Genomic DNA, 15,169 nt, shown 5'->3' on the forward strand with positions numbered 1-15,169 from the left:
TGTGGCCTGTTTTGGAAAGCACTGAGTAAAAGTAAACATGGCAATCTCCCATTCAAGAGTGACAGACATGGAAATAACAGTCACCTGCAGAAGGGGAGTGCTTAGCCTTCAACATGGTGTCAAATGCTACCCGTGGGTACAGTTAGGCACCACCCCAAACAAGGCTGATCATTGACACTATAATCCTCCCAAAATCTGTTTCCATTTTCTTATTAGAGAAGAAATGTTCCTATCAGTCTTTAGCATCTTTCAGTGTTGTGTTCCACTAAAATACACACAACTGTAGAAATAAAAAAGATAACTACTTTGCTAAATAAATCATTAAAAGCTTTCAATATCTCCAAAGAAGGACATTCTAAAACACTGTAATACTGACATTATACTGCAGTAAGCAAACTAATTATTTCCAGATAGATAGATATGGGTAGGAGAAGAGGCCATAGTACTATTTTAGCCACTTTGGCATCAGGAACTACAAGGATGACAAAGGATGCTGAAGAGCTCAAAATGCAGAACCCTAGATAGTGGTGGATAGATAGCCCACACATTTTCCACAACAAATAAGAGGTAGAATGCTGCTACTGACCATATTCACTAGTCACTACTTTAGGGACTAAGGGCACATCTAACAAAACTCAACTCAGCCTTGAAGAGTACTCTTGCAGCTCTAGGTTCATGAACAAGCCATTAAGGTTGTAGACAAGCACAAATGACTGAATATAATAACAGTAGGAAAATCACGACATTTGTGAAATTACTCATCCAGGTTGCTGTCACACTCTAGCTTAAATACAAATTTCCTCCAAAAAACTTCAAGTCCTTGCATATTTTTCAAAAAGAGCTACTGTGTGTCTATCCACACTTTTCTCATGTACTTAACATGGAGACACTCACTCCACAAGTGCATCCTTACTGCCTGAATGTTACTGGTCTTCATTGTTATATACAGCAGTTTAAAGACAGAAGTCTTCAACCTATTTCATGAAATAGTAAGGTTCTTTAATAAATTAATGAAAATGCACATGGATGGATGAGTCATAAACAGGCAGTAAGAATACAAAATACAGAAAATATTGCCAATGCACGTACCTGTCAAACATGAAAAAACATGCTAACATTAACTGGATAGCAAAAGCAGACAATTATATAGCATTTAATTTGGGCAAACCAATAAGTAACACCAGGAAATTACTGTTCCATGAAAAGGTGCTGCAACACACTAATCAGGAAAGTAGCAGTTATTGTTCTTTTTTTAATGTGAATTTCTAACCACTAACACAATGTGCAGCTGTGGGAAGATAAACAGGATGCTAGACTGAAGGACATGAATACATGATTAAAACACAGCACTACTGTTGATACCAAAAGCATGCCATTACATCTATCTCTGTATGGTACTGCCTAGATGAGAAAATTAGTGTGGCTAACAATTTGTCACTTCATAATCTGCTTAGTCAAACTAGTCAGCCCAAGAGCCACTGTGAACAATGCTCTGCATTGAATCCTGTCTTATCTGCTCTAAAATCCTTCACTCATGACACTGTCAAAGGTGTTGTACTTGAAACAGAAAATCATTTGTGTCAAACTATTTTAAATTAATAATGCTAGAACCTACCTTTTACTTTCCCCTAAAATGCAGAAAGTCCAGAGTTCCACATATTTATAATTATAAACCTGATCACTAACTAGAGAAACAATTAAAATCCATGCAGTAATACTACAGAGTTTACACGGAGAATAAAAATGGTCACTGTTTAAAACTTTCCCCAACATTTTATCCATAAAACAACTCTGAGGGAACAATGAGAATACATGTTATCTTTATTCTCCCCCCACTGTTATTGTCTACTACCTCCCTCTCTTCTCTAAAATAAACCAGTGCTTCAGCTATAGGCTAGAGAAAACAACTGGCAAAAGGAAAAAAATTCTCAAAAAGTGTTAGACACAGCACAGATGTCTGTTTTCCTTTCAGCAGAACCTTGAAAATCTGAGCTTGCTACCAATTGCTACCAATCCTGACCACCACAGAGCAGCAAGATGAGGGAAGAATCTCACTCTCACCTTGTCCTTCTCAAGACAGCCCATCAGCCATCCACATAAGATAGAATTCTGCTCTGCCTCTGCAGTTGAGAAATCCTGAACTTACCTTGGATACCTACAGTAAAATCTAGTCAGGAAACTGGCTAGTGAGGCATCCCAACAGGAAAAATTACTATAGCTTTTCTTGAAAACACATTAATCCGAACATTTTGTTTAAATACTGTATTCCATTTAATATTCCATTTAAAATGTTTTTCTTTTTGTTTCAACTGTGCAAATGGAGTTGTGCAAGAAGCCTGCAGATACAGGATACAGCAAGTATCTGTAGTATAATCCCTGAGATACAGCAAAACCAGAGTGACATTGTTCTAGTAAAAGAAACAATCAATTGACAGAATCCATTTCCCACACTCAGTCTGAAGCTAAGTTTGGCAGTCTATCAATTGTATAATTGTGAGAGTGAAATTTTCATAGCCTTGACATAAATACGTCTACTAAAGAGAAACTTTTTATTTGAGAAGCAGCTTTCTTAAATGATATGGGTAACTGAAAAATAAAGCTGTCATTTGCAGAAGGTTTTATTAAGTTAAGGACTGCCAGAAATAATTGGCTTTTGCAGCAGGAAATCTGGAGCAGCTGAACATAGTTCAAAATAACATGGTTATCTAAAGGAATTTAATTTTTTCCTTCCTCTAACAGAAACTTCACAGGAAGACAGATGTAGCTCAGCACGTTAAATTTAAGCTAACACCTCCTTAAAAATATTTCAAATATACTTATAAACAACATAATACTGTTACATTTACTGGGAAAAAAACCTCTCAAAGCAGCTGCTTGGTTCACCTTTAGCTAGATGGTTATCCTGACTATCCATCTGACCAAAAAAAAAGGAAAATTTCTATGCATATAAAAAACAATGTTCCCTGATTTTTTTTAGACAGTGATTGCATAGACTACATATTCGACAGATATTACATATTCGACAGATACTAACGTAGCTTTTAGCATTTGGGAGCAACATCTAAGTTCTCAACAGACAATACAACAGACAAGAATGTTCAGGAAACCCAACAGACTAAATGTAAACTCATGCAGCCTTCTCTTCCTGAATGTCAAACAGATAAAAATAATCTGAAGGTAACTATGGACTGAACTCTCACCTAAACGTGTTATACATGACTTCTAGTATTGACAACTTAGAAGTTAGTGTATTCAGCATTTTCATTTAAAACTTTCATTTTCTGTGTATGTCCAGCAATGACAATGGCTACTGAAAGGATAATAGTAAAATTTCCTTGCTATAAAACCTATAGTGTTTCACAGAAACAACACAGTCTTCCATAGCAACTCTTTCTTACACTTAATGTCATAAAGGAGAAAACCAGAATCAAAGTTCAGATCACCTTTAACAGCAAAGAAAACTGAACACTGTTCCCTGGAAGGGACACCAAAATAGTAACATGTCAACTAAAGCAACTACTTAATCAGAGATGAGAGAAGCAGATAGCTCGAAGTTAATATGAGAACCAACAATAAAATCTGCAGCGCTGGTTGCTCACTTTAACTAAATGACATTTCCTATGAAATGGAAGAAAGGTTACTGTAATGCTTATGAAGCCAAATAAGAAGTTTATATAACTTCTATGGAATTTCTATCTTTGCAAAATTTCTCTTCGGGGAGAAAAGCAAGCAAATAAAACTATTTGTATTGGAATATTTAGCTGCAGAATTGTGAAATACTTTAAAAACAATTCCAAGGGTCTTTGAAGTATTCTTATTCAATATATTGTACATTTGCTTACCTATTCAATGATGGCAGAAGAGAAAGCAATGCCAAAGCAGAAAGTTTTCTTCTTTCTGGCTGAGTGATGTTATCCATCCGATCAACCCACATTTCAATCATGTTACCAAGAATTTGGTCCAACTGCATTGGGAAACACAATGTTCTTTTTCAGTTTTAAGTAAATCAGTCTGTTTAGAAAATAACTTATTTTAATTTTTCTAGCAAATGAATACATTATTTAGTCTTGGAAAGACACTACATAGTTGTATACCTGACAGAAGTAACAAGCAACATATACTTTTTAAATTTTCTATGACAATGCTTCTAGGCCCTGAACCCTTAGCTGTAACCGAGAAGCTTGAAATGTATTTCATTTATGGAGAGAGAACTAATTCTGGACAGCAAATTATTCTGGTTTTCCCTAACGGACTCATAGAAACAAAGCACACGGACTTATTTTGTTTTATCTACACAGTGACAAGTTAAAAAAAAAAGACTTGTCACTATCTGTTTGAAAACTGTATTATACCCCCAAAAAGCAAATTTCAGTGAAAGACATAACAGAACACCTGTAGCAAAAGGCCCTCAGTAACTTCACCAGTGAAACTGAAGCACACTGAATTTGATACTCTAGAAATGCAAAGGAGAATCATTAGACCATCCTCCAGGCTGCAAGCTCCATCAAGATGGCACAGGGAAAGAAATTCTCACCCTACAATTGCATGTGAATTAAGGGGGTTTACATGGCTAATTGTGGGATGCAGCAGGAAGAAAATTTAGGGACTCTATAGAAATTTTAATGCGATGTTTTAAGTAATTATGGGAACATGTAAAAGTTGTTACATGGTGTTCAGGGAAAGGAGAGAAGGAGGGAGAAGAGCCCCTTTTCAAGATTAACTGGTCAGGAACAAGCATGGATAATAGAGGGAAAAGTTTATTCAGGTCAAAAGAAGGCAAGAATACTCTATGTAATACAGCTGAAATATCAAGACACAAAAAACCCAAAAGGACAAAAAAGGACAATAAACCTTACCTCCTGACCCAATTCACATGCCATCTGGCTCAAAAGCAATGAAAAAAACCTTGCATTTTGTAGTAGAACTCTACCCATGATCCCCAGATAAGTAGACATCACCACTGGGTACCTCTGAAATGAAAATAAACCAAAACAAAAAAGTGCTTAGTGTAAGTAAAAGAAAAATATTTTACACACACAGCAGCAGTACCTGGAAAATACTTGCATGCATCTTTTATGTCTTTCACTAAATTTTAAATTATAAATTGCTATTTAAGAGCCTCTAGAACAGAAGACTGAGTGAGCAATCTTTACCAGAGTTTTTAGTTCTTACAATATGAAACCTACAGTAATTTCAAAGTCTATTTCATCCAAACAGCCAAGACAACTTGCAAGGTGATTTTACTTAAATTTTAAAACCTGTATCCTAAGGAACTAACAGTTTATTGTACTGTAGAAATATTTCTTTTGAAGTTGATGCTGGTTCCAAGTTACTGCTTACAATTTCAGTAAAATTAAGAACTTAGTATCTCTGAAGTTTTTACTTTTTTCAGATAGAAGCCATAATACATTTGCCAAAAACTAATCTGCAGGTGTCTCAAAATTAACTGGATAGAGTAATAAGTTCACTAATTTATTATCTTGGTTATTTTAAAAGAAGCTATGGATTTTTTCATATTAAATTCAGCACATAACAATATAACTGTATTTTGTAAAATAACCTACTTGAAAAACAAAATGCCAACATTTACCTGAAAATTCTAACCCAGAGTAATACATTCTGAATAGGGTATAATCAATTTATTAGTCATAAATCAGAAGAATTTTAAAAATCCACTCTCTATCTTTGTGCTTTGGACAGCAAAAAGTACTTTGCTATATAGTATTACTTGGCTTAAATTTGGAAATCTTATTCAACTCAGAAACTGGAGCTACTTATTGATATTTGAAGGTGCTCAACTGAGAAAAAAGTAAAGATTTTGATCAAAGAAGTAAAAAAGCTTGAAGAATTCCACCCACTGATTCCTGCTAGAAACTGAAAGGTTCAACACAGTTAAAGCATATTTGATTTTACTCATTTGTTGAATACAAAGAGAGAACAGGGAGAAGTTATGACATGTAAGCCAGCAAAATCTTAAAGACTATTTCACACAAATCATTCTCACACCCTTCAGCTCTTCATATTAGATATGCCAGTTAGGAAAAGAAGGTCAAGTTGATCTTCTCCTGGTTCAGTTTGTTTTTCTCTCATCCAGGTACAATTAAAAAGGAATGGTATGTGTCTTAGAAAAAAAAAACAACAAAAAAACTACATCACCGACTAAGGGTTACACTAGGCCTAATGTTATAGCTCTTAAAAATGTTAATTGTGAAGGAACAGTGGAACAGCAGAATTAAATTTGTGCTATTTTATTAAAACAAACACTACATGACAAAACAAATGCTGGACAGGTTGTTTTTTCTTGTGCTACTGTGTTACCTTTAAAGATTTTTAAACTAGATATGAAAAATCTATCAGATGCTCGTAAAACAAGAGAAAATACAACATCACTATGAAAAAACTGGAGATAATGGAAGGTACTTTCATTTTCCAAAGGAAAATTAGAGAGTAGGTAAAGAAACTCTTACCTCCCCTTCTATAATCCCCCTGAATACTGATGGCAGAAGAGGTTGAAACATTTGAGGACCCAACACAGGGTTGACTTTTAGGACATTTTCTACAACCTTAACAACAAAAGCAAATTAGACCATTAGCAAAGTACATTCATAAATCTTAACCAAAGCTTTAAACCCATGTGAACTGGTGTACACGTATAAAGTGCTCAGAGGATGCTTACCATTAAATACCAGCAAATCCTAGATTGCTGAAACTATATTCTAGTAAAATATTCTGCAAACCTGATTTGCATAAATGCACCGTGTTAAAGCTGACAGGCCAATGAAACCCACCTAGCCAAGCACTTCACAAGCCTCCCCATGTCCCAGGCAAAATTGATGAGGTGGTTTGGAAAAAGGGACCTTGTTATGGTTCCAGGAAAAGAAAAGGCTGAGGCGGTTGGTAGGGTGAGGCACCAGCAGTTCAGAGTGTATTTCCATAGCTGTCATGTCATTTTTTGAGAACCCGCTGATTAGGACCTACCAGCTCCTTGCAGGTGTGCTCTCAGAGGTGCTATTCTGGGCACCTTGCTCTGGTTCCCAATGTTTAAACTCTTTACCCTTTGTTTTTCAGCTCCTTTTCCCCCCATGTGCTGTTCCCTGAAGTAATCTGTTTTCCTGCCTTCTTCTATTTTTCTTTTGCCCAGATGTTTGTGCTCCACCCTTGTACCAAGAGAGATGGGAAGAGGCTGTGAGAATAATGGGCTGAGGGCTCCTCACTCCTACTTCCAGGTATAGAAAGTGATGCCACATGCATGAACACACTGATGTGTTTTTAAAGCACATAAAGGTATCATAAATGTACCACACCTAAACACTCTTAGTCTCCATTTACTTCTACCTCAGAGGAATTTCAACAAGGACCAATTCTTCTGTGCTCTTGACCAAATTCTCCTAAATATTTTTTTCTCCATTTTGAACCTTGTTCCCAATAGCTTCATTTAATACTCTATTTTTTGCACTGAGAAAAGTGTTAAGCAGTTGACCTTTCTCAATGCCTCTCAATTTTGTAGACCTTTAATATGCAGAGGTATAAAAGAGGCTTATTATATACAGAGGTAAACATAACTTCTCCCCTACTCATCTTTCTGGGTACTGGAAGTTTTGGCCATCTCCTTTGTTCCTTGCACAGTCTTTTTAAACCTTTTATTGTCTGTGTCAAGATAATTAGAAAATCAAGTCACATCAAGTCTCAGCAATCTTGCAACAAATTGTCTTATCAGTCCAAATTAGTATTTTTCAACCTTATTAATTTAATTACTGTTCTAATGTCCATTTACAATCCACCAAAGCTGTTTGTAAGAAACTATTTCAGAGAACACCCCCAGGTGTTTCTGTTCCCAATGCTTATCTAGATTTTGGGGGTTTTTTTTTGTTTCACAAGTCAGCACAGTGAAGCCTGACAAAACTTTTGCTTTTTCTAAAAATATTTACAAGGATGATAGCTCAGTTATCCCTCTGGAATCAAGAGGGCATTACTAGGAAAGTGTTCCAAGTATACTAGACAAATCTTGCAGCAAGGCCACACGGGGACCCAAGTGAGTAAATTATTCTCTACTAGCAGTATAATTCCATTTTAGAAATCTGATTAAAAGCTGCTGCATAAAACATTTGCTCAACTACAGACTTTAAATAATATCACTGAATAGACTGAAATTGACATTTTAAATTTCAGACCAAGAGGCCTTATGCTCTTCAGAGAAGTAACTACAAAGAGGGGAGACTCTGAACTTCACCAGTTGTTTTCTGTCCTGGATTCTGGAACCAGCTGTGAATTCACCAAAGGGACAGCTGGGATCCAACTTGTATCCCCCATCACATTTACAATTAAATTAATTCAAGTCCAAATTTTCATAAACAACACAGAGCCCCCTGTTAGTGCAACCACTGGAAATGTTACTAATAGTACACTACAGCTACTAGTCAGTTAACTTGCAATGTATATTCCAACTTTATTTCCCAAAATTCTTTAAAAGACACATTCAAATTATTGTTATTAATATTTCAAAAGCTTATGAGTTCCAGAACATCATTTTAAGGCTGTGTGAAAATATAAATTTCTGGTTCTTTGAAAAACCTTTAGCAACTTTATTTAAGCAGTTACGGCCATTACAACAGCAACTTATGCCAAAGGTAAGCAAAGACTCTTTGAATTCTGTGTCTGGTACAAATGGAAGTATGCTACACAAAGGAATTTCATGGAGACCACATACATACAACATTCAATAAAGATAGGAGAAGTTTGCTCTATACTCACTAGGTTTGCTCTATTCTCACTTCAAGTAAGCAGTTAAACCACCACTGATGGTTTAACTCCAATGTCAAATTCTGCTAAATACATTGGTTTCTTCTATATGTTCTAAATTCTACTTGAAAACATTACATGTACAAGCTGAGCCTCTGAATATTATTTTCATTATACTCCACCTTTAAAACTTGAACTTGACCTTCAATAGTTATGTCCTTCAAAAGCTCACAAAATGACCGACATAAGTCATCAGCGTACATCTGAAATAAAATTAAAAAGAAGGTATTATGTAATGCATTTTATATATTGGTATATATTTCAAAACTCAATTCCTTAGGGGTTTACATATGCCTAAAGACCCAGTTTCTCTTCAAAGATCGTATCTGCTGAAATGTTCATCATTCTAAACTAATTAAAATCTAATCTAAGCATTTTGTTGCATTTTTAACATTGCAGGACATTGAAACAATCTCAAAGAATTTTCTAATGAAGAAGGTGTGACAACAAGGCATAATATCTTGTTCAACTTCTGCTAGCATGTATATTCATAATTTTAATCTGGTAGGATAATAACAGTAACTATTATTACCCAACATAGGACCATTCAGATATCAAACTATTAAATCAATCCACAAAGCATTAATTCTAAATAATATTATTTCTCAAATCTGAATGTTCACTGTGCACCATAAAGAGCTAACATTAAAACAGTATGATTGTTTACACATATATGAAAAAGAGTACAAATGTGTGTGTGTATGGCATTCTCCAAGATGAGAGAAAGAACAGTTTGCCAGTAAAGAACTGAGGTGGTAGTATGGATCTTTATATAATGGCAACATACCTGCAAAAATTCAGATGAAGATAAGAAAATATAAGCATTGATGATCTTAAAGCAATTTTTGAGATTTTCTGAACTCAGCTCTGGAAGAAACAGAAATCACAATTCAGAACCTGATCATCAAACTGAAGTACAACCAAGATGATTTCCTTCTAAAAGTCTTTTCCTCTTGCAGCTTGTAGAGCCAGATGCCAACAAATAGAAAAAAGATCTTAGATCCAGTGCCAATCAGGCTCTCTCTCTCTATCTCTACCAAAGACAATTACAGATGTGGGATGACAGCTCTCGTGCTCAAATGGAAGCACAAGAAATCCTACAACCTCAAAAGCCAATGCCAACTAAAAACGAAAAACAAACAAAGTCAGGTTTTAGATGCAATACTGGGTTAAGAAGATATTAAACAGAATAAATGAACCATGTAGTTTAGAGACTTGCAATTACAGATAAATGGTCTCTCTCACACTGAGTCAGTAAATGCTGAGCAAAAAGAATGAAATAAAGATTGCAGTTCTGCTCTTCTGACCCAGATGCCATATCAAATGGTATTGAGCTGACTCACACTGAGCTGTAGGGCATAGCTTGAGTATTTCAGTAAAGAGAGCATACCCGCCTAAGAGATAGACACACACGGAGGAAGATATACAGCAGCAGCTTGAAGAGAGAAAAAATGATATATCCTCAGGCATTACCTGTAAGACTGTTAAAGGAAAAAAATCACTCTGGAACATGTATAAGCAGAACTCACAGCAAAATGAAAAGTTTCAAAGTTTCACATGGATGTTGATAATAGTGCAGAAAATCCACATTGTGTAAAAACAAGGCAAAAGACCAAAAAACCTCAAAGGGATAAATTTCCTTTAAAGTAGTTTGGGAGACAAACTATTATTGGATAAAAGAGTTGGACCTCAGTTCCATCAGCTTTCAAATATCTAATAAAATAGATATTTTTAGATATATATTTAGATATCTAATAGATGGTTTATCTATTAATAGATAAACCATCATGGAGAAGCAACAGGAAAATATTTTTACATCAATTTTAAATAAAATTCCTTCACCAGATGGAACAAGCATCTGGCTAAGACTTCATGTGTCCCCCATGGCTTAGATGAAACAGTCATATGAAAGTGTGGCTTATACCTAGGAATATTTATATATAAAAAGTCCTACCAAAAACAGTTATCACCATGACTGTGGCTGCTTTTCCATTATAACTTCTGTATAGTTCTGGGGAGGTTCAGCAGACTTTCTTTTTTACCCCACCCATTAGGTAGAATAATAATGTTCTTCCATTGGATACGGCCATAAGACAGCTTTGCATTCCTGCGTATGTTCATATGTCAGTACTCAGACAGGTCATATCTTGTAAACATTTATTATGAGTATTTTTGTCTCTTGACTTGAAAAGAGATCACCTATCAATCCAACATGCTCATCAAAAGATTCCAAGATAACTATGAGTTTAGTTTAAGTAGCATATTACTAGAGTTACACATGGAGTCCTCCTTAGAGGTCTGCATTTGTGTTTTTCTCTTTACTGGATAGAATAATATTTAAAGTTTCAGACACTGAAGAAAGTAGATAAATTCTAAATAAATGGTCATATAAACATGAATTACTACTAAGTCTTCCATAACTTCCCATTCTGTGATAACCAATAAAAGGTAATAAAATGTGTGTAGCAAAAATTGTACTTCAGGTCAAAATGAAAACAGGTAGGACAGATGCAACAGAAATGACAGAACCTCAGTTACTCAAACACAGCTCAATGTTTAGCAAAATTTTCTGGAAAGATCTCATGTCGAACTAACTACATTTAGAAGCTACTTATACATCAATTCTCTTGCCAGGATTTCCTGAATCAAATATATTTTTCTGAATTCATTAATGTGCTCCTTTGAGTTTTGTTTGGATCAGAGGAGTTAGACCAGTTTCAGTAACCTGGTTTTTGCCAGTACCTTTATAAATACAGCACATGCACATTAAACTTGGTGCTTCTTGGAATAGGTATGTCTAGATTATGACCATATTCCCAACCTGAAATTGTATCAAATTCAACTGTCATTTTAAGCAGCCTCAGTGCAGAAACACTTCCATCCTCAGACAATTAATGTATTTCTCCATTCCACATTATTCAATACATTGCAAGAGATGTATTAAAGAGACTGTGCAATCCCTCTACAGGGCAATTACATTTCAACACAGTTTAAACAGTAGCACCCAGTGCTGAACTGAAAACCAAGTATGACTATTATGCTGTGAATAATTATTGTACATCAGTGGCAGCACCATAATCTTTTAAGGTCAGTCACTTATGCAAGTGAAGTCAAGCCTTCATATTAAATGCAACATTCTGCTTCTGAAGGCAAATCTAATTGACTTGTAAAACTCCTCTGACATCCACTTCCAACAACAGTAGTATCCTGAAATGGGTACAAAAAGATATTTTCATAACAACAATTATATCTGGAAGTGAACAACTACATATTATTTTCAGATTAGTTAAAAAAGGAAAATCAAAAACATATTTATAAATATCTTTCCCCTTCAAGTTCAAAAATCTCACATATGAATTTTTCTTCTCCTGCTCTCCACTCTTCTACTTTGTCCATGTTCACCTCTGACATATTTTCTGAATGACTTACACGCTTATATAGAAGCTAAACACACCAGCAAAATCCTTATATTATCTGTATATTATAGTAATTCCATTCAGTAAAAATAAATTCAGAAAACAAAGGTCAGGAGGTTAATATTCCTTACATTGTATAAAGAACTAATTTTCTGGAGCATCTTGTTGCCAGTTCTCCACCCTATCCCACAAGACATAAGCATGGTAGTTACCTGTTTAGAACTTCCCTTCATCTCATCTGTCCTTTGACTTTTACTTTGATGACTTCAGACTGAATTGAAAACCAGACTTGGAGAGATTATGTTTTTTTTGCCTTATCTCAGACACTTAAGGCACACAAGACTTTGCAATTTTGACTTCTCACCTTGTTCTGACAGCTACATCACCATGCTAAGAAGGACAGAAGAGTCTGACTTAAAGTGCTGGAAGTTTCAGCTGAATGCTGCTGCTACTGATGTACTAGAAAAATTCTGCTACAGGTTTAAGACTGAACCGTTATTTAATTAGCTAGCACTATTGATCATCAGTGATCAATATGTTTTCTTTTGCAAGATGCTGCACCTTAAACTGTACTGTTGCACTTGAATAAGTGAACAATCTCTTTTTCAAATGTCCTGAATGAAGTAGCTCCCTAATGGGTAGCAGATGGCAGTATTGTACTGGTTTTCTAACTACCATGTTTTAAAATAAGGTTAGCACTAATCCAAAATTCCAGCTCTATTTAAGCACCACAATACCATAGCTGTGTCATGTGGAGGCTGTCTTGTCAGATTCTCCTGATGTAAACAGATTTTGTAGGCAAAGAGCATATCAGAATAGTTTCCAGTGGAAACTATTCCACCTGGAAAAATGTGAATCATTCATAGCAATCAAAATTTTTGACAAACATGACACTCAAAAACAGTTTTTCAGAAATATGCTCAGGAAGGGAAGTAGTACAGAAGCCTATAGGGTGATTACACATCAGCTGCTGTGTTTCAGTCCCAACCCTGATAAAAAAAAGTTTGACATAAGCATGTTTGAAGGCTCATCCTAAGGATATCCTACCCAGCTTACTGTACTACTTACTCTACACCAGCATCATGCAGCTTTCAATTATCAGAATAAATAATTTCTCTTGAGAATGTATTTTTTTTCCAAAGGAGAGCATCACTATTCTCCAGGATCCATTCATAAAACAAGAAAAACATTATAAGTGTAGAATATTCCAGAGTACCTCTTTTCTAAGAGTATGCCAGGGTTTCCATTTCTACTCATCTCTACTCTCTGAAAAGTATCACACGAGGACTAGGAGGCAAATATCAGTAGCAAACAAATACCAAGTACTTCTGAATTTAAGTCAAGAGGATTAGCAGTGTGACAAACCATGAAAATCACAGCCATTCATGCAGTGCAGGCTTCCTGCAGCAGACACCACCTCTGAGTGACACAGAACAAGAAGGCAGAAGGAGAGGTTGTAGTTATGGATGATCACAACAGTCATCAGGACTCAGCAGCCACTGAATTTTAGCAGTAGCTGTGGAGTACTTAACCATAAAGCCACTACTACTAAACAGAGCAGTTTTGTCATTACAGATCTCGTATACAAGGGGAAATGACAGAAGACATCATCATCATCCACCTACCTGTCATGACATAACTTTCTACTGACCAGTAGAAATAAAATAAAATATTAAGTCCTGAAAACAATTATCAATTAAAAAGCTAACTTCTGTAATTCTGTGAACACATTTCTCTAAAAAAATGAACCCATTTTCTGTAGTAGTGTTGAAACCTCAAAAGCTAAAGATCTAAACAAAAAAATATTAACATAAAATTAAACCACCGAATTTTTATACTCCTTTTAATTATGAAGCAAAAGTACTTAAAATAACAGTATTTCCTAAGCATTGAATCCTATTTCTCATTACTAAGTTTATATTTTGCCAACAAACTGCTGTTTTTCATTTCAAGTGTTTATAGACATATCTAGGTAGTTTGAAAACATCCTACATTGTTATTAACTGGATAAGGGAAAAGCTAATAACTTTACACTGGTTGCAAGCAGAACATGCAAGTATTCCAGATAATCAATATCAATAACACTTGGCACATTTGGTGCTCAATTTCAGAAACTTCTTAAAATAACCTGAAATTATAAACTTTCTCTGAAATCTGTCTTATCTCTCACATAGAGCAGCTCCAATTTATTAAAAAAAAGAAGGGTATGTAGATCATAAGTATTAAAAAATATGAGATCATAAGTCAGACAATAAAAACCTATTCCTCAATTTTTGTTATAATTCTGCAAGCTCCCTTAGTACTTGCAACCACACAAGCATTGCTTAGTGCATGAATAACAAGTAGCAGGGAAAAAACCCTGAAATTTTACTAGTGAAAGACTTACCAAGAAGGGCAGACATATTCTGAAATATTCTCAGGAGTTCTGGTGTAAGACATGGACTATTCTCCAATGTCACTAACCTAAGAACATATCAAGCAAAATATTTAAGATGATGTATGAGTAACATTAAGCAATCATTTTGACAGATGTAAATATTTTAACTTTGAGTAACCATCTATGTTAACAACAATGTGTAACAATTATCCTAGAGCATACTTCAAGCAGAGCAATAGTCCTCGCAACACTCATCAGTATAGGCACAGGTCTTGCCAAGGTAGGAATACAAAGAAAAACATCATACTGTGTTTTTATAAAGACAACATAAGCGCTGAAATACAACAGTGAGAATGTCTAAGTAGCCAGCCAGGGAACTTGGAGAAGGTGGATAGAGAGGGATATTTACAGTGCAAGGACAAGACGTGTTCTAAACCTCACAGGAGAAGCTGTGACAGACCAGCTCACACATTTATGTTTTTTTAAAGTCTGAAATGAGGAATTATCTTACATTGTTTATAACAATTTAAAATTCCTGAGATTTGAAAACAGTAGTTATAAATTAAGCTTGCATTCA

At 35.2% G+C, this 15,169-nt stretch overlaps 1 protein-coding gene across 1 annotated transcript in view; it reads right to left on the reverse strand.

The window, feature by feature from the left end:
* The window catches only part of IPO11 (importin 11), an 80,374-nt gene that overhangs the window by 23,785 nt on the left and 41,420 nt on the right, over positions 1-15,169 (reverse strand). The window contains exons 24-29 of the mRNA XM_066569509.1: positions 14,602-14,678; positions 9,587-9,666; positions 8,922-9,002; positions 6,468-6,563; positions 4,857-4,970; positions 3,843-3,964 (exon numbers count right to left, since the gene is read on the reverse strand). Of these exons, the coding sequence (XP_066425606.1) occupies positions 3,843-3,964; positions 4,857-4,970; positions 6,468-6,563; positions 8,922-9,002; positions 9,587-9,666; positions 14,602-14,678 (570 nt within the window). The remainder of the gene's footprint in view (positions 1-3,842; positions 3,965-4,856; positions 4,971-6,467; positions 6,564-8,921; positions 9,003-9,586; positions 9,667-14,601; positions 14,679-15,169) is intronic.

This window comes from Molothrus aeneus, chromosome Z (assembly GCF_037042795.1).
Source record: "Molothrus aeneus isolate 106 chromosome Z, BPBGC_Maene_1.0, whole genome shotgun sequence".
Taxonomy (NCBI): Eukaryota; Metazoa; Chordata; class Aves; order Passeriformes; family Icteridae; genus Molothrus; species Molothrus aeneus.